The 26905-nt window shown below is 41.7% G+C and overlaps 2 protein-coding genes across 4 annotated transcripts; one reads left to right on the forward strand and one right to left on the reverse strand.

Annotated features, from left to right (window-relative positions):
* Positions 1-878: 878 nt before the first annotated feature.
* LOC118414733 (3'-5' exoribonuclease 1-like) lies at positions 879-2272 on the reverse strand. The gene is made up of 2 exons (XM_035818945.1): positions 1177-2272; positions 879-1016 (listed from the first exon to the last, which is right to left on the reverse strand). Exons 1-2 carry the CDS (start codon positions 2166-2168, stop codon positions 1013-1015), a joined length of 996 nt encoding a protein of 331 aa, XP_035674838.1. The 5' UTR covers positions 2169-2272; the 3' UTR covers positions 879-1012.
* Positions 2273-2485: 213 nt separating this feature from the next.
* Positions 2486-26675, forward strand: LOC118413197 (eukaryotic translation initiation factor 4 gamma 2-like). 3 transcript variants are annotated; one of them, XM_035816412.1, is made up of 21 exons: positions 2486-2655; positions 8245-8442; positions 8970-9080; positions 12075-12177; positions 12508-12621; positions 13027-13093; positions 13497-13589; positions 13917-13975; positions 14312-14458; positions 14866-15060; positions 15544-15688; positions 16223-16330; positions 18332-18437; positions 18979-19237; positions 19749-19964; positions 20420-20548; positions 21472-21601; positions 22097-22301; positions 23075-23283; positions 23855-23976; positions 24357-26675. In XM_035816412.1, exons 5-21 carry the CDS (start codon positions 12547-12549, stop codon positions 24423-24425), a joined length of 2334 nt encoding a protein of 777 aa, XP_035672305.1. In that variant the 5' UTR covers positions 2486-2655; positions 8245-8442; positions 8970-9080; positions 12075-12177; positions 12508-12546; the 3' UTR covers positions 24426-26675. The 3 variants fall into 3 exon arrangements, with proteins under 3 accessions (XP_035672305.1, XP_035672306.1, XP_035672307.1); XM_035816413.1 differs by having other exon boundaries at positions 14866-15048; positions 24357-24667; XM_035816414.1 differs by having other exon boundaries at positions 14348-14458; positions 24357-24667.
* Positions 26676-26905: the final 230 nt, after the last annotated feature.

A 26905-nucleotide genomic window follows, 5' to 3' on the forward strand; every position in this document is an offset into this window, starting at 1 on the left:
ATCCAAGTATATAATACATTATTGTTATTGATGGATCTTTTACTCTAAGTCTAAGTCTTGTGCATGTACTTTGGGTATAATAGATTAAAAAAAGAAAAAATCAAGGTATACACATCAGTTCATTTTTCTTTAGAATAGATATCTTGCTCATAGCTACTTCGACAACTTTCACACTTGCATTGTTGAATACCAGTATACATGTGTATGTAGATGATCTTCTTAACAACAAGATTTGTTTCCTGAGAGGGAAACTGGACAGTCAATGCCTTTTCTCAGCAGTCACTTGATGAACAACAAACGAATATCATTACTAACACAGTAACATCAAGATGGCGTCCCATGTACTGAAATGGCCATCGGGTAGGCAAAATAAATTAGGACAAACATTTTGTACACAGGTCTGGCTTTCGTGCCATTTACAATCAAGTAGAGTCAATTTTTGATACCAACATTGATGAAGGCTAGTTACTAGTATCCAGGTAAATAAACTAATAAGATATGCCAAATACTGAAATAGCAGTTGCTCAAGCAACTTTTCAAAATCATGTTGCTTGAAGATGAGTAACTGCTACTTATCACTATTGACCATTATCCATAAAATAAAATGAACCGTATGCGAGCTCCTTAGTAGTTATTGGAAGCCAGTTTTGCCTGTGGGGGAACAAATGGCTCAACCCTGGTAGGAAATCATATCAAATTATTCAAAATCATATCCAGTTGCTTGAAGTTGAGTAACTGCTACTTATCAAACAAATCACTATTGACCATTATGATTTGCATTATCCATAAAATCAAATTATACGTATGGCCGTATGCGAGCCTCTTAGTTACTGGAAGCCAGTTTTGCCCGCGGGAGAACAACAGGCTCCACCCTGTAGGAAATCATATCAAATTCAATGACATTGTTCAAAATCATATCCAGTTGCTTGAAGTTGATTAACTCCTACTTATCACTATTGACCATTATCCATAAAATCAAATTAAACGCATGGTCGTAACTTAAGTGAGCTCCTTAGTTACTGGCAGCCAGTTTTGGCCACGGCAGCTCGACCCTGCCCTGCCTTGAGGAAGTTCAGCTTTCGTTTAATTTGTGACCAAAAACAGTTTACTATCATTAGCGACCATTATCCATAAAACAAAAATTAACTGCATGGCCTTGTGTGAGATCCTTCTTAGTTACTGGAGGCCAGTTTTGCCCTCGGCGGAACAACAGGCTCCACCCTGCCATTGTTCAGACACTCGTTAACCCGCAGCTCGCAGCCGTCCTGTATCAGCCGTCCGGCGATGCGAGCGATGTTGACCGCGTCGTCCCGGCCGCTGTGCGGCTTCCCCTCGAACTGCAGCCCCAGGCTGGCCAGCATCTCCTGCAGCTTGGTGCCGCCCCGCGTCTGGTAGAAGTTGGCGAAGTGCTTCTTCACGTTGATCCACCTGCGGAAGGGCCGCGGGTACGGGATGCCGCAGTACAGGCACTGCTGGTACAGGAACCGGCACATGTCCCAAGGGCCGTCCGTCGCCACCGCGAACCTGGAGTGCCCCATCCCGTACCCCTTACTGGACATCCAGTCCAGCACGTCCTCCAGAACCTGGGGAAACTCCGGAGCCTTGTCCACCATCTTCTGCGTGATTCCTGTCAGTTTTGTGCAGAAGGGAGTCAGTTTGGGGTTGATGGTGGGTCTGCAGTAAGAGTGGAACTGGTCCTCGACTATGAGAGTCTCCGTGTTGACGAGCAGGATGGGGAACTCGATGATCTCGTGCTGGAAGTCCGGAGGGTTCTCCTCCATGCACGTCGCCTCGAAGTCGATGACAAGGAGGAAGTCGTAGTGTTCGGACTTGATGCCGACAACTTCCGGGGTAAGCTTCTCCTTCTTGTAGTAAGACTTCAGCCGCTTCTTCAGGACTTCCTTCACGCCTCTCGTCTCCAGGTGCAGCTCCTCTAGTTTCTGCCGCACCTCCTCCTTGTTCATCCGGTTGATCTGTCCGTTTGTGAGGGAAAGTTCCCTCAGAACCCCATCTCCACCTCCTCCTCCGCCCCTCCCCTTGCCTGTTTTGGTGGAGTTCTCCTTCTCGTCTTCGTCGTTTCCGATCATCTTGGAAGGCAAAAGAAACGATAAGTACAGTAAGGTAAACACAAAAATCAAACCGCCGACCAAAACGATCTCGTTCAGCATTCGGACGGGATGAAATCGCGCCACAAACTGCGGGGAAAAACAAGATTTTCCTCCGATTTCTTTTCCGCCATTTGCTTTGAAATTTTATGCGAGCAGTCCATTCTAGTGGGATGATATGTAAGTAGTCGTTTTCATAAATAGTACATATGACAGAAAAAATAGAATACAAGAAAGATTTTGACTTTAGAATTTTATACATATTTTGTTATCATCGCAAAAATATATCATATTGTGGTATCTAGTATGACAAAAAGGGGTAGAAAGGTTTACTCTTTTTCGCAACTACCCTTCTGAATAGAATAGAACTGTCCAACGTAGCAAGTCTCGCGAGATTTCCAGATAACATTTATCGCGGGGGCTGCTGGGATCACTCGCCATTTCGCAACATAGAAGAAGCGTCAACGTTGCGGGAGGAGGCAAAAACTGTTAGAAATTTGGTATTTCCCCGCATAGTGTGGGCACCGACCAAGCTGGAGTAGATAGAAAGGTAAGTCTCCAACGCCCTGCCGTTATCTATTCGTCCCAGGTCATTTTTATCGTCCCAGAAATCGCTGAAAGATGTTGGGCTTACTGGTCGAGAACAAAGCCGCTATGGCCGTTCTTGTTGCACGCGCGCGCTACACTCTGTGAAATTTTTACCAGTTTTGGGAAAGCTCTAGGAACATTGTGTGACATTTCTATCATCAAACACAACACTTGATATATGGTGGTAAGGCTCTGGACGCAATATTAGCAACGGAGAGAATATTCTTGGGGAAGAAAGAAGGGTTTCCATTAAACAAGAATTCCATTCAAAATGGCCGCTGACGCCGGTTCAACCGCAGCATGTCCGATTCCAAAATATGTTAATATTTCTCTGTTCTTCGTTCTTCAACGCAATGATGCTATGGTAGTACAGTGCAATATCACCATTTTATTTAGAAAAAATGTTGAACGTTTTCTTTTATTCAATGTTTCTGAAACCCACTAACCAATTTGACGTTACTAATTTTTGAGAGTGGGCAGACAGGAAATGACTGGATTGTTTGTTGTGTGTTGTTAATCGTCACAATCGTCACCAACTCACGACGTCAGACAGTCCTTGTCAAACCAGCAATTTTGGCAAAAAGTTCTGCTTCTTTGGCAGACACGGACCACTTTGAAACCTCACAAATGGATATAGTGAGGCGAAGGTTGTCATGTAAATTTAGAAGCCAACAACAAAAGGATTCTCCAGCTGAACCCTGTCAGTTTTATGCTTATTTCATGATTCTTTTCACAGTTTGGAAAGGAAAATAGACAATATACTTTAAATTGAAAGTCTAGAACAGTCTTTTTTTAATCAGGACATGTTCTTGATTTATGAATCACACTGCATCATATTGCCTATTCATACTGTTGTCATTGATAATCAAGCACACACATGCAGGAAATATTATTAATAAGTATGAAGGAAGAAGTGAGTCATTGTGACATGAGAGCTATTGGTATAAGTGGATAAAATCACCATATTTTTCATACCATTTCCTTTGTCTATCCTTACACAATACACAGACTATCTGAAGTATCAGTGTTGAACACAGGAAAGCTTTCCTTATTTGCATGAATAATTCAGCAGCACAGACCCTTTTAATTTCAAATTTTTCCTCCTTGTCTGATTTACAAAGTATGATTTGGATTAAATGGCATTTTCTTCAATTGCATTGCCCTGTTAGTATCAGAGTTGTTTTATGATAGAGACAGTACATCAGAGTTCCACTGTCTTGCAAGGAGGAAAGGTCACAAACACACTCAAATATTGCATTTTTTGCTGCCTCTTTTGACAAGTAGGATGGGTACAGTCTGGTTCAAAAAAGAATGAAAGCAGTTGAACTTAATTCTGGTTCTTTCACCGAGGATTAAACAGAAATTTGGCCAGAAGTTTTATTGTCTCGAATTTCCAGACACATCCATTCCACTATCTGTCTGAGTATCAAATTATCAGGAACTAGATTGGTAACCTTGTTATCTTGCGAGTGATAATGTTACAAATGCCCTGTCACACATGCTAATAGAGGCTTAATCCATTTTCTCTCTGTCCTTCCATAAAAAGCTGAGAAAATGACGTCTTTTCATCCATTCATTGAGATTAATGGAAAACCCATATTTGTACATAAGACTATAAAGAAAACCATACATGTATTTGCATATCTCTGTAGCTCTGATTTGTATGTGCACATGCAGCACTAATGTTACACATTGGAAGACCTTTGACTTTTAAAATATTTGCTTAAATGGTAGGTTGGGGGACTCCCTCCCAAGTGCAAGTACAGTTCACAGAAATTGCTTTTACAATTATTACAAAATAGCTGTTATATCTAAGTCTCAACACTCCACAATGCAGCCATGAAGCAGGTGTTAGTGTAATTAGTATGTGTAGTCTAGTCCATAAAACCCCTGGTGTAGCACATCTGTTCACAGTAATCCAATAGTCCACCGTTTTTCACCAGCACCTTCATGTTTATATGGTTGTCAAAACAATGAAATCACAGCTAAAACCACCATGCATTTTCCCTCTTTCCATATTTGGTGCTTGTGTGGATGGCTGCTTTATAGTGTAGACTTCCAGTTCTGCGCACAGAAGATGATCAACTGGCTCAGAATTCTTTTTTTTTAGTATCTGTACAGGTGCAAGTGACATTACACATTAGGATTTAGGTGTACAGGGAAAATGGCAACAGAATGTAAAATTTTAATTTTATTGTCGACTTCAAGTAATACAACAAATATCTAAGTATCTTATAGTGATACACAAATATCACCCGTGCACCAGTGCGTCCTTAGTTAAAACTAGGGGGCTCCAGTTTTGGGTGCACAAAGAGTGCCCTTTTTGATCCCCGTTGGTCAGACTGCCAGATGCAGACATCTCTCCACACAGTGCAGACCTGATTAGGATCAGGCACACCCAAGTTAATGAGAAATGATAGATTTGTCCTCTGGGTTGCCATGGTGACCATCCTGAGGTTGAACCATGTGGTCCAGGAACTGGTCCATGGTGTACGTGATTGTCGGTTGATAGTGGTGCAGAGACTACTGGGCAAGGCTGAATCAATGGATGAATGGGTTAAGTCAAGGACAGACAGCCTCCTATGCAAGCCAGGTTCAACTTCCAATAAGAAATAACAAATTATTCACTTTGGTGTAGGTTATACTTAATGCTCTGTTTTACGTGCTAGAAGTACCTCCTCCAACACAGTAAATTTTCTTCTTTTTTTGTCCTTTACCATGGACATGGCAAGCTATTGGAATGATAATGAATGAGGTGCTGGTCCAAAAACCTGTTATTATAGCTGCGTATGATAGAAAAGTTAACAGACAATTCGGCCAACCAAATTAAACATTGATGGAAATTTCAATTTTGACAGGGCAATGGGGAAGAGATTTTTCTGCCAGTTGTAGTTGGGGTGACAGAAAAAAAAACTTAGTCAAGGTGGTGCTCTTGTACATTCAATGATGCAGGTAGAAGAAGACTAGAAGAATGAAAAGCTTCCTGTTTCTCTCCAGCTTCCTGTTTAAGATGTTATCTGTTATCCCCCAACTTGTTTGACCTTTGGGCAGATAAAGGAGAGGTCGTGCAACATTGGAAGATTTTGTGAAAAATGGTGGACAAAAACAATTGTAGTAATTTCTGCAAACCATACAACAACTGTTATACAAGAGAGAAGTTCAGGAAAGATGAAATGGACCCAGAAGAGGATCCCATTTTATCCCCTTCCCTGTTGTTACTGAACGATCCCTGAGGCCTTACATATGTTTGGGTTGTAAGACTTCCCCAGTCAGCCAGCTAGGTAAACTTGCCTGCTGTGTGCATTCCTCAGGCAGCCCTGCTCAAATGTTTGGCATTTCCTGTGGTGTCTGGAATGTGGTCCCCACTTACACATTGTTGATATGATAACACATACTTAATAAAAGTCAGTCAAACAATATGCCATGCATATAGTCAATGTAACACTGTAAACAGTGCATCATAAGTTCTTATATTACAAAAGTTGCATAATTAGTAAACAGTTGGGAGAAAGTAAACATTGTCTTGTTGAAGAGAAACAGCGTAGTGGAGATAGCTTCTGCAAACAATGACAGAGTTTGTGTACACTACTCAGTCATACTCATACCTGTGTCTTGTCTGTATTGCTAATAAGCATTTATACTGTACTTGTATGGCAGTATAATACATGTATGCCCATTAAAATCATGTGTACATTTTGGAAATTTTTACTATATGCTCATGCATTTGGATTGTAGCCTTGAATAATAATTTGATTCTCACGACAGAATGTATCCTATAACATAATCTCACTACATTGCCTTATTGCATTGCTGTAGTATGAATATTAGGCTTTCATGAATGACGAAGGAAATGGCTTTTAACTGGTCCCCCTTGGATGTGCTGGAAATAAATTCTCACATATTACATACATACATAGGCTTTCTGTTAAGAGGAAGTACACTATCAGTATGCATGTCACACCAGCTTCAGTAGCACCAGTACCACAGAATTGACTCCTGCTATCAGTTACAAATTAGATTATTGGGAAACAGAGTGGTTTTCTCTGAGTTCACCTCCAGGCGCCTCTAGTGTTACTGCAGTCAGGGCAAAGGGATGGATCATTTGATCAAAAATCAATTTCAGAGTTTTTGGGTTGTGCTTCCAAAGTAGCTGACTAATGGAAATTTCTGTTATTGGGTTGCAAGTAGCCTGGACACCAGACCAGTGCAGCCCGTTATCAAAAATATACTTTGAGATCGGGCTGGAGTCTGGTATCCAGGCTAGGTTGTAACTTGCAAGTTGTAGCATGATTGGCAACATTGTTGTTGACTGTAGAGAATGATTTTTTCATATGTGTAATGTGTAATGCTAATAGTGTTGTAGGATAATGTGGTATTGAAGTTGCCCATGTCTATCTAGCTAGAGCAGTCATTGTTAGGGGTACAGGTACTGATATAGAGCATTAGAGGTGTGGTCCCTATGCGTCACATTTGGTGTCCTCACGAGGTCAGGAGATGACAACTAAAAAGATTCAAATTTTAAAGCTGGCTCTGCTTTCAAGATTAAGCGCATTTTTTTAGTCCTTTCTAATTCCAGTGCTAAATTTGCGTCTTTGTGGTAGGATTTATGCATCTCTTCAGGAACAAATTCATGATCTGGTATTTTGGGCTTGTAGTTGTACCAAATTGATTTTACTGAACAGTACCGGTACATGGGCAAAGATATGCAGCCCTAGTCATTGTGTTGCATGTAGTTTTCCACCTTGACGTGGACTTTATTCGAATTGCAATGGGAAATTGGAACAAATTCTAGGACAAATTTTTCCACCTTACTTCTTAAGTTTCCCCCTATCCCTGCCAATAGAAAATCCAGACAGATTTGCATCAACAGATTTTGTGTAGTTAAAAAAAATCATTGCCACGCCTATCAAAGGGTTGATAGAGGTTACCATGGTGAAAAATCATGGGAATCAGAATTTCCTGTCAGGACAGTAATAGTCAAGATGAAAGGTCAAGACATCTGATTATAATGTTCACAGAAAGAAGGTTATTACATTTATTGATTAAATAATGCCCCAGGTCATGTTTGGTGCCACGTCATGAATATTTTGCCCAGCTGTTATTTTCCAGGTAACCTCCCCGCTCCCTTGTACTTTTTTGATCATGCCATATTTTATGGATAGTTGCAAGAGATGGGCAAGCAAATTGTTGAAGAAAGGGTGCCTCTGACATCTGAGTTGTAGTGATTTTTCTTTCTCTTTTGCAGGTAACTCCTAATCCCCTTTTATTATACCATGCCCAATTTTTCTTTTGTTGGGGTCTTAAAAAGGACATGCAGCATTTCAAGCACACTGATTAAGGTGCTCAGACTGTGTCATGTAACTGTACACCTAGACTAGGAAAACCTTGTAAAATGCCTAACAAATGTTTTTTCCTTCCTGTTTTGCAGGTAACTCCCCCCTCCCCTTTCCTTTAATATTTTATATTTTTTGGCTTGTTGCGGAGGTGTAAAATGTTAGGAAAACCTATGACGACATCTAATGAATCTTCATTCTTTTTTTCTGTTTTGCAGGTAACTCCCCCCTCCCCTTTCCTTTTATATCGTGCCCTATTTTTTGGCTTGTTGCGGAGGACAGGCGAGAAAACTGGACGGCCCGAGCGGAGCGGGTGTGGCCTCTCGTCGTTCTGCAGGAGGAGGGAGTGAGACACCCCGGCCGAGCGGGCCCGGCGGCTCTGGCAGCAAAAGTGGTGCTGCGACACCAACAGCCAGGTTTGTTTGTTTGTTTGTTTTTATTCTAACGGGGGAGGGAGTGAGACACCCCGGCAGAGCCGGCCTGGCGGCTCTGGCAGCAAAAGTGGTGCTGCGACACCAACAGCCAGGTACAGGCTCCTGTTAGCACTTAGAGTATCTTTGGTTCAAGCTTTTAAGCAAGGTTTTATTGCTAGGTTTGCTGACATTGTTGTGCACTAAATGTTAATGTCCGTATGCCTTGGTAACTTTGTAGATGTCAGTAAGTTGTAATTTCTAACACAAAAAAATGGACTTAGTCTTACCTAAAGTTTTGACTGAACAACTCCAGTCATTGTCAAGGAATGGGCAAGTCACTGCTTCTGTTTTGTAGATAGCAAACGTTTGCAGTGGATCATAATTTGCTAAAGAAGAATTTTGAGCCGTAACCGTACATGAGCGAAGATTCAGAGAAACAAAATATACTTCTTTTCTTCTACAGATAAAAGCAAGGCAGAAAATAAGTGTTAAGTGTAATATTTGATTAATGTTTCAATATTTCCCCCCAGGAGCGGTGGTTCATCCCCAGCAATCCCAAGATGGATACCTCCAAGCAGTACTAAGCGAGACGTGCGCACCCAACAAGAGAAAAATGAAACCATCTTCAGGAGAGTTCGTGGGTACGTTCGTATGCAGCATGCATGTATGGACTCGGTTGGTCGATATTGACCATGGTAAATCTCAATTCAAATCAGCCCCAAAGCACTGGCAATGGCTCAACAGTCATTTTTGAGAACGAGAGTCTACCTTCCCCTGATATCAGCTGCCAGGACAGTGTACATCTCCAGCTGAATCTTTCATTCGCTCCCAGTTCTCTCAGTGCTACATATTAATATCCATAGCCTTTGAGTCCCCTTTAAAGACATCTTTTTATGCAGCAACAATCTGCCAACTAGCCTTAGAGGGATAGGATAGAGAAAATGATGTCCTCTAAGGTGTGACTGCCCTTTGAAATCTCATTACACATGCTAGTGGCAGCCGCATTCCTTCAAGTTTCCCATAAATCACAACTAGACGCAGATTACCTCTCCGCCCTGCTCTGGGCTGCTTGACAGGAAGCGTGCTAGACCTACACCAAGGTCAAACCTTTCAAAGTACCCATAATTTTTCCAGGTAGAGGCCTTTTGTGGAAGCAGAGGAGCGTCATTCTGTAGTGATTTGCGTAGACAGTTAAATCTTTTCACCAATCTATTGTTTGTGGCAAGAAGATTTGCTTAAACAAAGATCCTGATCAAGAAGTAAAAAAAATTGTTTGATGGTTCAGGTATTCTTTTTCAATGAACGACGATAAGGGAAGCTGAAAAATGCAATGAAATAATAGGAGTGGTTTTTATCTTGTTAGTCTTATATACAGTGGCATGTTGCCAATACCTACTCAACAGCTATTTCACAGTGTTGTTGAATACCAGAGTCTGAGCACGTTTGACAGCACGCTTTATAGAGAATCTATCAAAAAGCAGGCTGCAATTCCTCATACTGCCGGCCCTCTGGGAGCAACCATACAATATCTGCAAGCCAGGGCCTGTCAATGAAAATGGAGATGAAGCACGTACATACTCTTATAATGTGTTATCTAATTGGTACATATTGTTGGAGGAAAACCTTGTTACTGGTATAGCACCGCCATTTTTTGTGTGGTTGAATTGCAAATTTCTCCCTCTGTGCCAGAAGTGGTTTCTCCCTGCCCATTTGCAAGGGGCCTTTCACAGGCGGTAGGCAGGTAGTCATTTGTTTTTGTTGGATCAGCAAGTCAAGCATAATAGGGCAAGGCTTCAAGGTCATAGTAATTGCCACTAGGGTTGTCTGTGACTTATGTTCATGCTCGTGTGACCTTTAGGTTGCAGAGCTTGGAAGGAGGAACATAAGGGGGTTTAGGGAAATCTCTCTGTCTGTCAAGCAAAAAATCCCCCCAAACTGAGTCAAAGGATGTTTTACAAGGTCATAAGAAAGGTCCATCCATCTTTCAGTTCCATACCTTTTAGAAGTACAGAATATTTTTTTAGGCCTTAAAGATTCCAAGCTGCTGATAGACAATTATGTATGGCCACTGAATTTTACTTAAACTTTTTTTATGGCTATATAGGGTGTGTTGAGAAAGTTACAAGCATTTTGATGGTGAGAGTAATAACAACAGTGGGAATATCATTTGTTAGACATTAGTATGCACACCCCCAAATTTGTCACTGAAATCAGTAGGGTTGAAGCTGCAGGGCTCGAAATACTGTGTGCATGTGCACCTTGGTGCACCCATCATTAGAGCTGTGCAGCACCCAATTGTTTTCTGTGGGTGCACCGGTGCGCCCAAATACTTTTGTAGGCTTACATATGTAAAGATATTAAAGCATGATAGTATGCACTGTGGTTCTTGACATCGAAATGTTGGAGAGAATGTCTGTCATAGTACTTGTTGAAGAATTTATAGTTGGAATTTGGGTTCATCAAAATTTTTACAACGCTCAAAAACTATTTGGTGCACCCCAAAATTTTTTGGTGCACCCAATTTTTTTTAGGTTGGGTGAACCAGTGTACCTAATCCCCAAAATAAAATTCGAGCCATGAGCTGATAGAATTGTGTTGAGTCCCTCTGGCAGAGGTCAAAGACATTATGGCTGCCGAACATCTGTCACCCTGCCAGCACTGGCAGGAATTAGGCTGGAATTACATCAGAGTTTGTCCTTATCCAGTTTGGAACTCCCTGGAAAAGATTAGGAACGGAATGATGGACCTCGTCTGACCTTATTATGGACAGAAAAATTAAACATTCATGACATTTTGAGTCTGAGAGGACATCACGTTCCAATGTATAAACCATTTACCTGCATAAAATGATAACTGTACATGGAGTGAATGACAGACGAAAAGTGTAGTTTGATTTTCTGAATAAATGTATAAAACAGTTCGCAAAGGTGTTTGTTTCAGGGGAACAGCTCGATACCCATATGGACTGAAGATATAATTTTGGCACTATTATATTTGCTACTCGTATGCTAGGCAACATTAACTGCATCATAAAGTCCCATTTAGTACTGACTTCCAATAACCTTAGTTTCCATTTGGTATGGATAAAAATCTTGGAGCTGGACTGGAAATATTGCTACATGAGGATTTGCTCAGATAAAAGCACACATCCTTACAAATGCCATCTGTTACAAATGCCAAATTGATAAATATTACATGACTGTACGTTTGCAGATGTCCTCGGATTTCATACCCGGCTTCACAATGACACAGTTCACACAAAAATCTTTCATTGCGGCCTTGCTAGTATCTATTGACAGATACATATAGAGGTGATTTATGTGTTCATTTGGGAAGATGGACGGTCTTCTCAGAAAGAAAGAGTATGACCATCATGTTTCAAGTGCAAAGCAGTTAGTTACACCCACATTCAACCTTTCAGCTTTTCAAAATCTATAAAGGGAACTTTCATGCGACCATGTCTCATGTGTGACATCAGATAGAAAAATTTATTAGAACTTGAACAAAAGGCTATACATTTGAATAGGTCATCTGATTCTGAACAAAATATACTAACATCTGTAGGGAATTGTAGGAACATATTAGATGTTGGTGCTGATTGATAACATAACAAATATTTTCCTGTTTGTCCACAGAATTCTCAACAAGCTCACCCCCGACAGGTTTGACAAGTTGTTTTTGGAACTCCTGAACGTGGGGATAGAGAACAAGCTAATTCTTAAGGGTATAATACTTCTGGTAAGTCCTTTTTACCAATTTTGCCCTCCTTCTGTTATTAACCATTATTTATGTGCACTTATTAAGTTATTGACTGCTCAAAGTTTGTTCCAGCTTGCTTTATAGGTTTACTTGTTGATGTTTGGCTACTAGAAATTGTCTTGTAAAGAAATAATTCTATCCTCCTTTTTTTGGTGAATTAAGCGATCAGTCTACGCTCTACATAAAATTAAAATGGCCGATTACGCTCTACTCAAAAGGGCATTAGGGCCCAAGTATTGTAGGAAAGTGATTATCACAAGCCTCGTAAACCCCATGCTTAACCTCTTCCCCATTGTGTTTGTCCTGCAGGTATTCGAAAAAGCCATAGATGAGCCCAAGTACTGTTCTATGTATGCACAGCTCTGTCGTAGACTATGTGACGACGCGCCCAACTTTGACGACCCAAACAAGTCAGGAACTACAGTAAGTTCTTTTATCTACAACGGTAAACAAACATCTGTCTTCAGAATCCAGTACTGCAACCCAAGGTGGCTCTATGAGACTTGTGGTGAACTTCAAGTAAATTTAAAAAAAGAAAACTTGAAAAAGATGTGCTTTTCTCAAGTTGAAATAAAAGATTTTAGGGAGAAGCATCACTGTGCTCTTGATACTGGAAGAATTTTGTTTACCTGTAACTGTAAGATCTGTTGGTAATGTTATAGCAATGCTTTTCACAACAAGCAGTGACTCTTTCCGTTGAAAGGATGTCAAGAGAAATTGTTAGCTTGAGTATCAGGCTACAGCTGCTAAGGAGTTGTAGCTTTGTCCGGTTAATGCATTGGTACATTTGGTTCAGTGTATCTCATGTTTGAATTGCTTTGTTTCTAGACCTTTCGCCGGTTGCTACTGAATAAGTGCCAGGATGAGTTTGAGAACAGATCCAAGACTTTTGCTGGTAGGTGATTTAACTTGTTACTAGTCATGGTTGGACAAGTTTTCTAAAATTCACCAGTCCAACTTGCCCGAGCAAACTTTTCACTTGCCCTGAATTGAAACAACATTTTCTACATATTTCTACTTCCAGCTATGGGATTCTTTTATTATTGACTCGTTTTTTTCTGTTGACCATACTTGATGCCATGATTGCAAAGAGTAACAACTATATCAAAATCTCCCTCATGGAAAATCTTACATGCAATTGTCCGAAGAGCCCTTTTACTTGCCCTGGACAATTGGGCTATTGGACTTATCCAACCTTGACTTCTGCCTTCTTTATGAAATACTCGTATGACAATGACCTTTGTTATGTAAGATTTTTTAGAAGTTTATAACCATGTTTTGTTTGATTTGTCTCTTAGCTTTTGACAGGGACGATGGCCCTCTCACCCCTGAACAGAATGAACAGAAGATGGTGGCCAAGCGCAAGATGCTTGGCAACATCCGGTTCATCGGTAAGTTTACTGTGACTGATATAATTATAACGGCTTTCCTCACTATACTCAGGTGAAAATGAGTACCTAGCTTCGGCTCACGGTGATTTACATCATTCATCCGGACGGGAGACCTGGCGCATATGAAAGGGCAGATCCGTGTAATGAGTTGTATCATTGGCAAATAAATAAATGAATAAATAAACTGTCCTACAAAGCTTTATGCGTTGTACAAAGCTTTATCAATTGCGTCATATTGTTGTCATTCAGTTTGCAGAACAAAAACTCAAAGGTTTCCAACAGAAATGTCTTCATCAGAAGTAATGTGATGTTGTTTTTTCTCCACAGGTGAACTGGGAAAGCTTGACATGCTTTCAGAGGCCATTCTACATAAATGCATTAAACAGGTACTGCTCCTTTTTTCACATTTTCAGTGTGTTAGTTATGTAAGGATCAAAAGGCAATAGAAGTTGACTGTTACATTCAGAATCACCACAATTCATCTTGGTCACACTCACTCACAAAATGTGGTCAGTCTAAAAATGTGGATATCATTCAGTGCAGGACAATTTGTTTTGTGAAAATAATGACTAGGTAAGAATGGAAGCTGAAACACATAGAGTAAAGCATAGAAGTGGCAGTAAGCCTTTCACAATGTGGCTGTATTCCAACGCACGATCAAAGGAGCGATGTTTGACGATGTTGACAATGTACAAAAACTTCTCAATGCACGAAATCACTAGATGATCCTAGAAGTGAAAGTCTATCTTTCACGGCAGCTTCTGGAGAAGAAGAGGACCGAGTCTGTGGCTGACCGCGCCGAGGACCTCGAGTGCCTCTGTCAGATAATGCGCACCTGTGGACGTCGCCTTGATCATGACAAAGCAAAGGTGAGAGGCTCGTTTAACAACTTGTAAGGGAGGGATTCTATAGAACAAGGGTTATCTGAGAAAACAATAGCCTTCATCATGACAAAGAAAAGGGTGTGGAACTGTTAATTATGATGAACCAGTTGGAAGTGATTTTTCTGAGGAATGGATTGTATGATAAAAATGGGACAAAATTGTTGTTTTCTTCCCTCCCTGGGGCTCAGACAGCTATCATGGTAATTTCACGGAAATTTTATCTGTCAAAGCGACCATCCTCTGACCTGTTATCCTGCACTAATTAGATACAGGTCCAGTACCAGTACATTAGGGATCCGGTATTTTGGACCTGTACCTAGTTGACTGTACCGGTACTGTACACTTGGTACACTGCTCGAGTTTGAAGTAATCCTTGTTCCTCCCTCCTCCAGTCCCTGATGGACCAGTACTTTGACAGAATGCGGACGATGGCGGGCAGCACGGAGCTCCCGTCGCGGATCCGGTTCATGCTCGAGGACTGCATCGAACTGCGGGGCAACAATTGGGCCCCTCGCAAGATCGCCTTAGACCAGGGGCCACGGACCATTCAGCAGGTCCGGGAGGCCGCGGCGAAGGTATCGGGCAGGGTTGGTCTTCATTTAGTGTTACAAACGAGCACTTCCGTAATGTTACAAATGAGCACCTCTGTAATGTTACAAACAAGCACCTCCGTAATGTTACAAACAAGCACCTCTGTAATGTTAAAAGCACTTCGGCACCGTTGAAGAATCTAGTGATCATTTAAACATTGGAGCAGATAATGTTGAATTTGAAGCACCTCTGTAATGTTAAAGCACCACGGCTAAGGTATCGGGCAGGGTTGGTCTTCATTTATTGTTACAAACGAGCACCTTCTTAATGTTGAAGCACTTCACACTGTTGAATCTAGTGAGAAAAGGGGAGAATAAAACATCAATACTAGTATCAAGACTAAGCACTATGCTATTTTATATGAGTGGTTAGATCTATAATGTTTCCAAGATAATACACAGGATAGAAGGTGAACAGCAATTGCTTTTGTCAGAAATGATATCATTTCCTGATTTGAGTGTGTTCCTCTCATCCTGCAGGTGCATGGAGTGTACTACCCTCCCCCTGAGTACGGGCGTCGCCATCAGGGGAAGGACTTCTTCGGCGGCTCCATGAAGCAGATCCGTGCCCAGCGGGACATGGTCGGGCTCGGGGATGTCTTCGGGGGTCCCCAGGGGATCATAGGTACGCAGGGTGTTGATAGTAGAAGAGTTAGCGGCACACGACAAGAAAATAGTTTGCCCAATGATTCTGCAAGTCGCTTTTGGCAGTCATACGGGCTTAAATCACTGCTTCCTTTCAATCACCGCTTGACTGTTAGGGATTGGCCAATTTAGTATACCACCGAGCCCTGTCCAATTTAGTGAAAAAATGCACTTTACTCTGATGTTATTTCATGTATTTTGTATTTCTCTGCCAAGGTCAGCCCTTTGTAATAACCTTGGCTAGTTGGGTGACCTTGACTGCCTGTAATGCCAGCCGAACTAATAAATGAATACTTGTACTCTGAATCTGATACAAGACTCGCCATACCCCCAGTGATCAACAATTTCAATCAAAAGTCTTTGACAATGTGATGCTTGCTTTAAATTGTGACAAGACACCAAAACCTGAAGGTAAAAAGGCAGCCAAAAGTGTTAGTATCAGGTTGACAGTGTGATGGCCTTGATGACATTTCTAAGTATTGAGAAGTTGCTGACATGTTTTATCTTTCCCCAGGGGATGCTGGGATAGGGACTGGGCCCGGCGTCATCCAAGACAACCACGATGACTTCCCTGCCATCAACTGGCAGCGTAACGGCAACATGAGGAACCAGCAGAACACAGGTACGCACAAACAAACAAACAAACAAACATGTAGGAATTAATGGGTTTCACAGACCTTCAGTGATAGACACAGCTTTACATACTGGCATCTATGAGACCGAATGACTTGAACAATGTCTTTCAAATGACTCACATTTGAACAAAAAACAATTCCCAGCTTCAGTACTGAAGTAAGATTGTCAATAAAAGAAGCTCCTGCATGTAACAATATGATTATTTTTTAAATTCCTTATAGGGAAGATTAAATTGTTTAACACCTCTGCTTTGGGTTGATAGCCTTAGAATGTGTTTTTATGGCTGTTTCATAATGTTCATCTATTGTAATTTCCTGTACTTCTGACGTAGGGTTAAGCTTCAGGGAATGAATACAAATAGGCATCTTAAAGGGAAGATTGTTTTGTTTAACACCTCTGCTTTGGGTTGATGTCTTGTTATGTTTCTTAATGTCTATCTATTGTAATATCTTGTACTTCTGACTTATGATAAAGCTTCAGAGAAAGAGTACGATAGTAGTGAGGGTGAAGCGCTGGTTATGATGACTACCATGCTAATTCTGAGTGGCTGTGAACGTCACTTCAGGTTGTCATGTGGACGACCTCCAGTGCGTGCGGCCCCCTTGAGAATGTTTCATTTGGTCTGATGCCAGCCATCTTCACTATCTCACAAAACTGGCTACATGGATGAACAGTTTATAGCTTGTCTATACTCTGGTGTACCCCTGAAAGTTTCTCTCCATTAGATGCGTATGTTTTCCCAAATTATCATGGAAGCTCATCATAGTACAATGCTTAACTTTCTTCCAACAGTGTTATGCATGGATTAAATTTTCAACGACCACGGTCGCCTTCTAAAAGATCATTACTGATGAAGGTGACAGTTGTCTTTGAAAATTTGATCAGTGTATACCTTTGCGTTGGAAGAAAATTTAGTACTGTAACATTTGTATGAATCTGATTCCTTGTAACCAGAGGACAGAGTCCCTAGTGTCAGACTTGTCTGATGTCCGTGCTGTTCTGTTCTGTGTGTTGTATGTTAGCAGTGGCTGCTGCTGCTCCCCATTTTCATGACAACTGGTCATTCCCAGAACTGTCCCCACCCCGGCCAGCTATCCCTCCTGTTCAGCAAGGTCTGGAGCATCAACTCTCTCCTCTTACAACTTTTCAGCAAGATTCTCTGTACTTTTTTCTCTGTTTATTGTCTGTTTTGTGTCCTCTAGGGCTGGGTATTGGTACAGCGTACCGGTGCAAAACCGGTTTTTCTTATTGGACCGGTCCAGAAAAACCGGACCTAAAAAAATTAGGTGGACCGGATGTTGGACCGATTAGAAAATTAACAGATTATTCTATCAGCCATTCACTCGTTTTGGCGCTTGCAGGTGGAAGAAAATAACAAGAGTGAAGTAGAGTAGAGTTTATAGTAATTTCTACCAAGTTTTACAGCCAATCTTACAGGTGCAGTTAGCGTTGTAGGATTTTAAAACGTTAGTGTAAGCCTCATACTCCACCAAACAAATTTCTATGTAGTGAAATGGACCATTAGTATGAGTCATGCTGAATCAGGTCCAGGTTCAGGTCTGGACCTGGACCTGATCCTTTGGACCTGAACCGGACCTGGACCTGAATTTTCTGTACCGGTACCCAGCCCTAGTGTCCTCTTTATTTCCTGGATTATTTTTTTGCATTTTGATGTTTTTTTCTATGGTGTCATTGTGATCTTTTAAACAAGCTATTATGTCTTGTGTTTTTTCTTTCTACTTAATTCTGTACAGCATTGTCTATGTTATCTGATTGTGTTTTCCCATATCCACTTACCCCTGTATTTGTTCACCATTTTTGTTTTGGCTCCTCTTTTCTTTCATGCATCAGCACTTAGTTTATACAATGTTACATACATTTCCTATTTGATGTCGTTATCATCATGGCCACTTCAGTTAACGATGATACATTTTTCAACAAATGACTCTTGGTTTAAACCTGCCTTCTATCTCTCCCTGCCTGCCAGGTTATAACCAGTTTGGGGGCGGTGGGAACCAGAGACAGGAGGGCGGTTATAACCAGTACCAGCAGCGCAACACCAACCAGCAGCAGCAGAACAGCCTCCCACCTCGGTAAGTAACAACCCTGCTCCATGACTTTGTCTTGTTTCCTATAGGGCTGTCTAAAATTTGTCTTCATCTCTTTTGCAAATCAGTTCATAGCATATAAACCCTGCACTTCAACAGATCACAACATTTGTTTTCCTAGGCCTTTCCAGGATGTCAAACCATCATCCATATACAGAGTAATATTGACCAAAATCACAGCATCACAAAGGACTCTTTTATGATAGTTGGTTGTCATTGCTTGCCTCTTCTGGGTCATTTTGTGTACAAGTTTAATATTAGTACGCTTGTAACAATCTATGGATTATGCACTTGAGTAGCAAAATTCATTTTACACAATCATGACCTTACCAAAGGGATATGCTAAAGGTCATGGATAGTGTGTGGGGAGATATATGCTATTCATTGCTTCTTCTGAATGCATTGTGGCCTGTTTGTTTGAACCTTTATTTATTCATGTAAAAGTTTGAAGATGCCACCTGGAGTTTACATGCTGTATTCTTATTTTGCTGAATACTGAAGTTCAATGTTTTTTTCCCTCCCACAGTTTTATGAAGAAGAACCAGTTTAACTCGGGGGAGATCAGCCTTCGCCCCACCAAGGACTCCATGGTCTTCAAGCCCCAGGGGGGGTTCATGCCCCCCAGCAGCAAGCCCTCTCAGGGCACACCCCCCTCCGGCTCTCCAACCCCCATCATGATGCAACCCCCCACCATACCCATCCAACAAGCCAAGTCCTCCGGAGACAGGGGCAAGAAGGACAAGAAACAGCCTCCACCTTCCAAGGAGGACCTCAAGAAGTTAACCGTGAGTTTGTTACCAAGAATGGAATCTTTTTATTTATTAGCAATTTGGCTACTAGTGGCATACAGCCAGGCCTGCCCAACTAGCCAGTGACTATTATGAAAAGCTAGCCATGTGAGCAGCATCAAAATATTACCAGCGCAAGGCTTTTCTTAAGGCTCTCATTTTATTGGAATTTTACATTTTTGTAACTCCTGGCTCTATCATTACAGACATATGCATGGTTGCTTTAAAGGAAATTTTTGTGCAACTGCTGTCTGAAATCTCTCTACTAGTGTTTAGTTATTTTTCATTCTATAATGATACTAATAGTCCTTTTAACAGTACAGGTGTGGTACTTGGAGACGGTCTTTAGGCCTTAATTTTACAATTTTTTGCCCTTGCCAGTAATAGTTTGTTTGTCCTTGGTGTCTCTGACAACTTGTGTACATATGAAAACCTTAGCGCACCTTTTTGACCAATATATTGTGCTTCAAAGACTTTCAGGGATAAATAATTGTTCTGTTTTCCACAGGAGGAGATGCTCACGGAGTATCTGAACACCAAGACCGTAGACGAAGCCGTTCGGAGCGTGCGCGACATGCGCGCTCCAAAGAAGCACCTTCCGGAACTAACAAGTAACCTGATGACGTACGCGCTCAACAAGGAGGACAGCGACCGCGAGGCCATCAGCGACCTCATCGCTGCCCTCAAGAAGGAGGGCGTCATTTCTTCTGAACATTTCATCGAGGTAGGATCAGTGTGTAAATAGCTAGAATTTTTATGTCAAACTGAGAATATAGAGTATGTTACCAGACAGAAGCCTTTGTACAGTATTTCTTGAGAAAGCAACGATTGATTCCTCAGCTTTGTTTTAAGAGAATTTTTGTGATTTTACATTTAACATTTAACAACACAAATACTTTCATAGTCAGACCAGTCTTCATGTATAGACCTTGGAAGAAGATCTGAAAACAAGACCTCAGGGTTTGATTCAGGACTGTCCTTTTGTCTTGGGATGGAAATTTGCTTGTTGATTGCCCATCAAGAAATTGGACTTGAGTTATATGAAATTGATGAAAATTTGTGATGTCAGGGATTTGAGGATATCTTCCAGCAGTTTCTTACCTGCATTACTTGTGATTTCTGGTGTTTGAAGGTCTCACTCAGCAGTTTTTTTACCTGTACATTTTGGGGTGATTTCAGGGGTTTGAGGGTCTCCTGCAGCAGTTGTCTGACCTGGAGAATGACATCCCTCTGATCAAGTCCTACACCGCTGCCTACGCCGCACGCGCCGTGAAGGACGACCTCGTGCCACTCACCGATGTTGCACAGGTAACTTCTGTGTTCTTAGATCTCAGCTTTCACTCATCACTATTTCATTCCAATGGGAATTACTATTGTTTTGGGCTTGTATGTTTATGTTTCTGTGATTCCCAATATCAACTGTTTTGTGTGAAAGGTAATTTGTCAGTTAAATTTTATATACAAGCCACTTTAGAAATGGGGTGCTTTTAACTGTCCACTCTGGCATTTTTGGGACACATCAAAGGTTTGTCTAAATTCATGAGTAATATTTGATGTCCCCTTCACTCCCCCAGCCCATGGAGAATGGAGCACACTACCCCCTGTTCCTGCAGCTCCTCAATATTTAATATCTCCTCTCCCCTCCCCAGCCCATGGAGAATGGAGCACACTACCCCCTGTTCCTGCAGCTCCTCAATATTTAATATCTCCTTTCCCCTCCCCAGCCCATGGAGAATGGAGCACACTACCCCCTGTTCCTGCAGCTGCACAATATTTAATATCTCCTCTCCCCTCCCCAGCCCATGGAGAATGGAGCACACTACCCCCTGTTCCTGCAGCTCCTCAATATTTAATATCTCCTTTCCCCTCCCCAGCCCATGGAGAATGGAGCACACTACCCCCTGTTCCTGCAGCTCCTCAATATTTAATATCTCCTTTCCCCTCCCCAGCCCATAGAGAATGGAGCACACTACCCCCTGTTCCTGCAGCTCCTCAATATTTAATATCTCCTCTCCCCTCCCCAGCCCATGGAGAATGGAGCACACAATATTTAATATTTCCTCCCCCCTCCCCCCAGCCCATGGAGAATGGAGCACACTACCCCCTGTTCCTACAGCTCCACAATATTTAATAACTCCTCTTCCCCCTCCCCAGCCCATTGAGAATGGAGCACACTACCCCCTGTTCCTACAGCTCCACAATATTTAATAACTCCTCTTCCCCCTCCCCAGCCCATGGAGAATGGAGCACACTACCCCCTGTTCCTGCTGGTTCTGCAGCAGCTCCACAAACTGGCTGGCCGCGACCAGCTGGTCTCCGTCTTCACCGACAGCAAGATCAACATGGTCAAGATGCTGCCAGGTAGGGCTGGTTTACCTAAACTAGATCAACATGGTCAAGATGCTGCCAGGTAGGAACTGGTTTACCTTGCTAACTCCCAAACTAGGCACCAGAGTGTGCAAAGTTTTTGTTCAGGTCATTTTCTTTGTTTCCATGTCTTTACTTTTCCATGTAATCTTCACTGACAGCAAGATGAACGTGGTCAAGATGTTGCCAGGTAGGCAATGGTTTACCTTTGCAGCACCCAAACTAGGCAGCGGAGTATGCAAAGTTTTAAGGCCATGTAGTTCCTTACCTTATGTTTACTTTTCCTTGTGATATTATGATGTAAGGACTCAAGGCTGAGAAGACTGGTGGAATAAGAGAACTTAAAGCTATCTAGAGAAGATGTCTTTACTGTTTTTGTTGTTGAGGGGTTTATCCTACAAGAATTTGAGGTGATATCTTAATACTTATGTCCATTACAATTACAAAAGACTGAAATGTTTAATTGTCTTGCTCTTTTTTATTTTCCAGAAATTGACCAAAACAAGGAGAAGATGATGGGTATCCTGGAGGGGAAGGGCCTGAGTTTCCTGTTCCCTCTGCTGCGCATGCAGGCTGAGCTGTGGAAGGCCCTGCAGGCCGACCCCACGCCGGCAGCCATCTACAAGTGGATCAAGGACAACGTGGAGGCACGGCTGCACACAGACCCAGGCTTCGTCAATGTGCTCATGTCAAGGTGCGGGGAACTTCAGTAGTCTTTTGTTGAGAATGCAAGCTATGCAATTATTCTTTTTCGTTGTTATGTGCTTAGCTGTGGGCTCAATGTGCTCATGTCAAGGTGTGGGGACTGCTGAATCAGTAGTCTTTTGGTTGAGAATGCAAGCTCTGCAATCTTTCTTTTTCGTTGTTATGTGCTCAGCCTCACTAGTCTGTGGGCTCAACGTGCTCATGTCAAGGTGTGGGGACTACTGAATCAGTAGTCTTTTGTTGAGAATGCAAGCTCTTTGACCATTCTTCCTTGTTATTGCGTGCGTAATCTCACTAGTCTGTGAGCTTATGGTACGTATATGTAAGATGCACGCAAGACTTGCTCATGTCAAGGTGCGAGGCCTCTTGTTAAGAATGCAAGCTCTGCAATATCTTGTTATTGTGTGCTTAATCTCATTAGGTGAGGGCTCATGGTAGGTATATGTATTATGTAGAATGCATACAAGACCATAACGTTTGATCCACGCACACACCAGGAAGTATTCTACAGTCTGTTTGATACGACCCTGTCCGAGGCACATTCTTAGGCAAAGCTAGGTACACATTTTCCTGTGAGGTGAGGAGTTCCACAAACCATCCGGAGTAAAGCAGCTAGAAGAGTATTTTCAGTCTGAGTTTATCTCCAAGTCAACAGATTGAATCCATGACCCCTCATTCTGGGCAAAACACTCGAATCATAATACCATTATACTATAGCAAGAGTTGATTGCTAACGACTAAACCACTGATCTCCCCCTGCAGCATTCTTAAGTATGTGACGCAGGAGTCGACCCTGGGCGAGGACGTTGACCCCGCGGTGACCCCTGGGAAGGACCTGGTGGAGAAGGAGAAGGACCTGATCGACCGGCTAAAACCGGTTCTGCAGCGCTTCCTGCACGACCACGTGGGCCTGCAAGTCAGCGCGCTGTACGCGCTGCAGGTCCACTGCTTCAACAATGGCTTCCCTAAAGGTAGGGTGACTTGGAAGTATGACATAGAAAGGGTTTGTTTAGTTTGTCTAAAATTTAATAGTACTGATTTTCATTAGCCAAATTTCAAAAGGATGACCATTAGCCAGGTCCACTGCTTCAACAATAACATATCAATCAATCGCTCGCTTGCATAGGGAGACGGGAAATGTAGACTTTCAGTTTTAGTTGTTTAGCCTGAAAGTTGCAAAAGTGATAGGGTGGTGTCATTGAAAATTCAGCTATGTTCCAAAGAAAAGACCAGACCTAAGACTCCTTGCTCCTTTTGGAGCAATTTTATTCTAACGATTCCCTTAGGATCCCAATGATAGCTTCTCCTAGGCTGTTGTGTAGGCCTTTTTATTTTGGTACCTACTTCAATGCAGTGAGTGAAAAAGTATCCGATTTATGCTAGCTTTACTACATGGTTCTAACATTATACTACTTAGTACAGTGAGAGCAAAATTAGCCATCTCTACTACATCGTGGTTCTAACACTGCCCCCCTCCCCACACCAGGTATGCTGTTATACATGTTCATGATTGTTGTAACACTGCCCCCCTCCCCACGCCAGGTATGCTGTTGCGCATGTTCATGATGATGTACGACCTTGAGATCACGGAGGAGGACGCTTTCTTCCGCTGGAAGGAGGACATCAATGACGAGTTCCCTGGCAAGGGCAAGGCTCTCTTCCAGGTCAGTAGCAGGGCTCTTCTAGAAAAAATAGTTCATAGTACAGGAGGTAGTGTGGGATGATGTCGACTAACTCTTCCCTCTTCCATTACTATTGTTATTTTGCAACAAAAGGTTATTTAAGTTAAAATGGTAAAATACCAAATTTGGAAAACCGATTATACTTCAGTACTGTAGAAAATTTCAAATTTCTAACACAAGTAGACAAACCTTCCATCGTAAAACAAAACAAAGTTGAATTTGTCTAATGATAGTAAGTTTTATTTTGTTTCAGTTAACTCATCTGTCCAACATGTTTTTTTGTGTGATCTATACCTAGTCCTGTGTGACAATAACAGTCTCCATCCATTCATTCGTTCCTACATTCATTAATGTTACTGCAGGTCAACACCTGGCTTCAGTGGCTGGAGACTGCAGAAGAGGATGAGTCAGAAGAAGAAGACGACGACTAGTCCGGCGCGGCCCCCCGTCGTCACCCACAGGCCCTGACGGCACATGCAATATAACCTACTGTGGACCTCCTGACTGAGAAAACACCGAGCAGCCCATAGAACAAGACACTTTGCAATGCCCCTCAGATGCTGTTCTTTTGGCTGGAACAATTTTTGGTTCACGCGTCGACAGCAAAAACCTGAGCTTCGTTCAAAGGATTCGTTCATGGACGAAACATACAACATTCACTTGAAAAACACAACATGTTACATACAACACAGAAGAACAGTTGGGAGAGCAATCCTGAAACTTGTGGATCTATCATGTAATTTTGCTATATGCAAGATACAGCAGAAATGTTCTACTACAGGTTTTAGGTGTACAAAAAAGCTATGTTTTCTGGTTTCCTGCCATTTGCAGGGATATAGTTTATCTATGCTACTGTTAGTGTGCTCAGCAAAACCACAGAGAAAAGGATACATCAACTTAACCACTGTAATTGCCACATATCATGTTGATTGTGACAAAAATGTTCCATATGATTACATGGGGAAACTTTTGGACGAATCGTGGCTGGGATTGTTTGGAGTCTGGCTGCTGTTGGCTCTTGCCGGAAGTATGCAGATGTGTCGGGGATTGTGATTGGTCGATGTGATCATTCCAAGTTGTACGCCTTTTTATATGTACATCCATGTGGCAATACCTGTTGAGATGCATTTTACGCTGAGACCCTTGCTTTTGAAGGAAGGGCTTACTGTAATGATTTAGGCTTATACTAGTAACTGTTGCAAAGAAGGGAACATAGATGAACTTCGAGTAGAGGACAATAATTCTTCATTTATCTTGTACGTGTCTGTAGGTAGACAGCAATAGTCTGGTTTTTAAGCTTACAGCTAGTATTTAAGTCGCAACATTTTGTAACAAGTGTCAAAACACCTACCATCATACACACATATGCCATCCTTTTTGAGTAGGATAGTTGAATGATTGTGCCCATGGCACATAATTCTTTCACAAGCTAACAACAATCATGCATGGGTTGCAACTTCTGCAAATATTTTGTCATCAAAATTGCAAGAAGGACACTGCCGATTTGCTGAAAACAGTTCCTCCATGTGGCAATAGTACTAAGTGTTAATTCCTAAAGTTATATATATATATTAGGCATGTACAATTGATGAAGAGAGGCAAAGAGATGTTCGAACCCTATCTTGCAATATTGTGAATTGTGATAGAATGCACCCGACTGTGAAGCGACCGGATTGTTCTAGTGCCTGAGGAAAAAAAGATGCGACTATCTGGAAATGACAGTACCATGCCTTACACATGTTAGGAAAATGCTCGCAATAAAGAAAAAAATGATATAAAAGAGACCCAAACATCAGAGAAGTCCAAGCAGCTAATAGTTTATTGCCTTCGATGTTTGTGAATTAGAGAGGAACCTGGTTCAGATGAACTGTTTAGGTAAGAAAGAATACAGTAGTTTTCTGTTATGTTGTAGCAGCCAAAAAAAAAACAGCAAGTGTCCTAAAAATTTTCATTACATGTTATGTTGCATGTTGCATCACATGTTCTGTAGTTACTAGTCTATTTGGTGTCTGTAGGTTTGTTTAGCGATATCCTTAACATATTGTAATGTAGCCTAGGGAAGACTTTGGTGGTGCTGTGCCAAAAAAGGCTGGATGTTTTTGTGTTGTCTCAATGACACAGTGACTGACCGTTTTGCAATATACCGTCATCTGATTCGCATTACAAACCACACAGATATGTATAGATACAAATACATTTCACCATGGGGTAATAGATTTTACGTGCTCATCAAGATTCATAACATTGTGAGTAATTAATTATAGGTGCACTTCTCCCTTACATGTATGTATGCATATTGTATCCAAATGTTTTTAATGATCAGAAAATACTTTGCTGCAGTTCTGTGGCCATAGACCAGTAAGTTTTACCCATTCCCATGGAATAGATGTTGCCTAGTGTTACTTCTGATTTGGTGAAAAGTGTGTTCTTGGTATTTGTACATTTTTTTCATCCCAATAGCTGTAAGAATAGGCAAAGAATCGTTGCGTCTGCCCCAAGTTGAAACCAAATGCAGTATTTCCATGGTTAGAAGATAGCGACACCACACGGCAAACAGACCAAACTGTGCTGCCTGGTGTAGAAGGTGGAAAGTACAGTAGTTTGGAGTATTTATGTATGTCCATGTCATGCCGACATTTTTATTTTGCTGATGTCAATAAAACTAGTCTAGTGTAATGTTACAGCTGCTTATTTGGTCTTACTGATGGATGAATGGATGTAGAAATGTTGTCACATTTTGTACTTTTGGCAAGATTGTTATGTTTTGGTGTCTGTGTATGTGTATGTTTGTGATTAGCATAACCTGAGAATTGTGGATAGATCTGAGAACTTGTGGATGGACATGATGGAAGTCACTGATGAATGAGAAGAATATGTCAAAAAGCAGTTACTGAAGCAACTGGATATGGTT

This window comes from Branchiostoma floridae, chromosome 4 (assembly GCF_000003815.2).
Source record: "Branchiostoma floridae strain S238N-H82 chromosome 4, Bfl_VNyyK, whole genome shotgun sequence".
Taxonomy (NCBI): Eukaryota; Metazoa; Chordata; class Leptocardii; order Amphioxiformes; family Branchiostomatidae; genus Branchiostoma; species Branchiostoma floridae.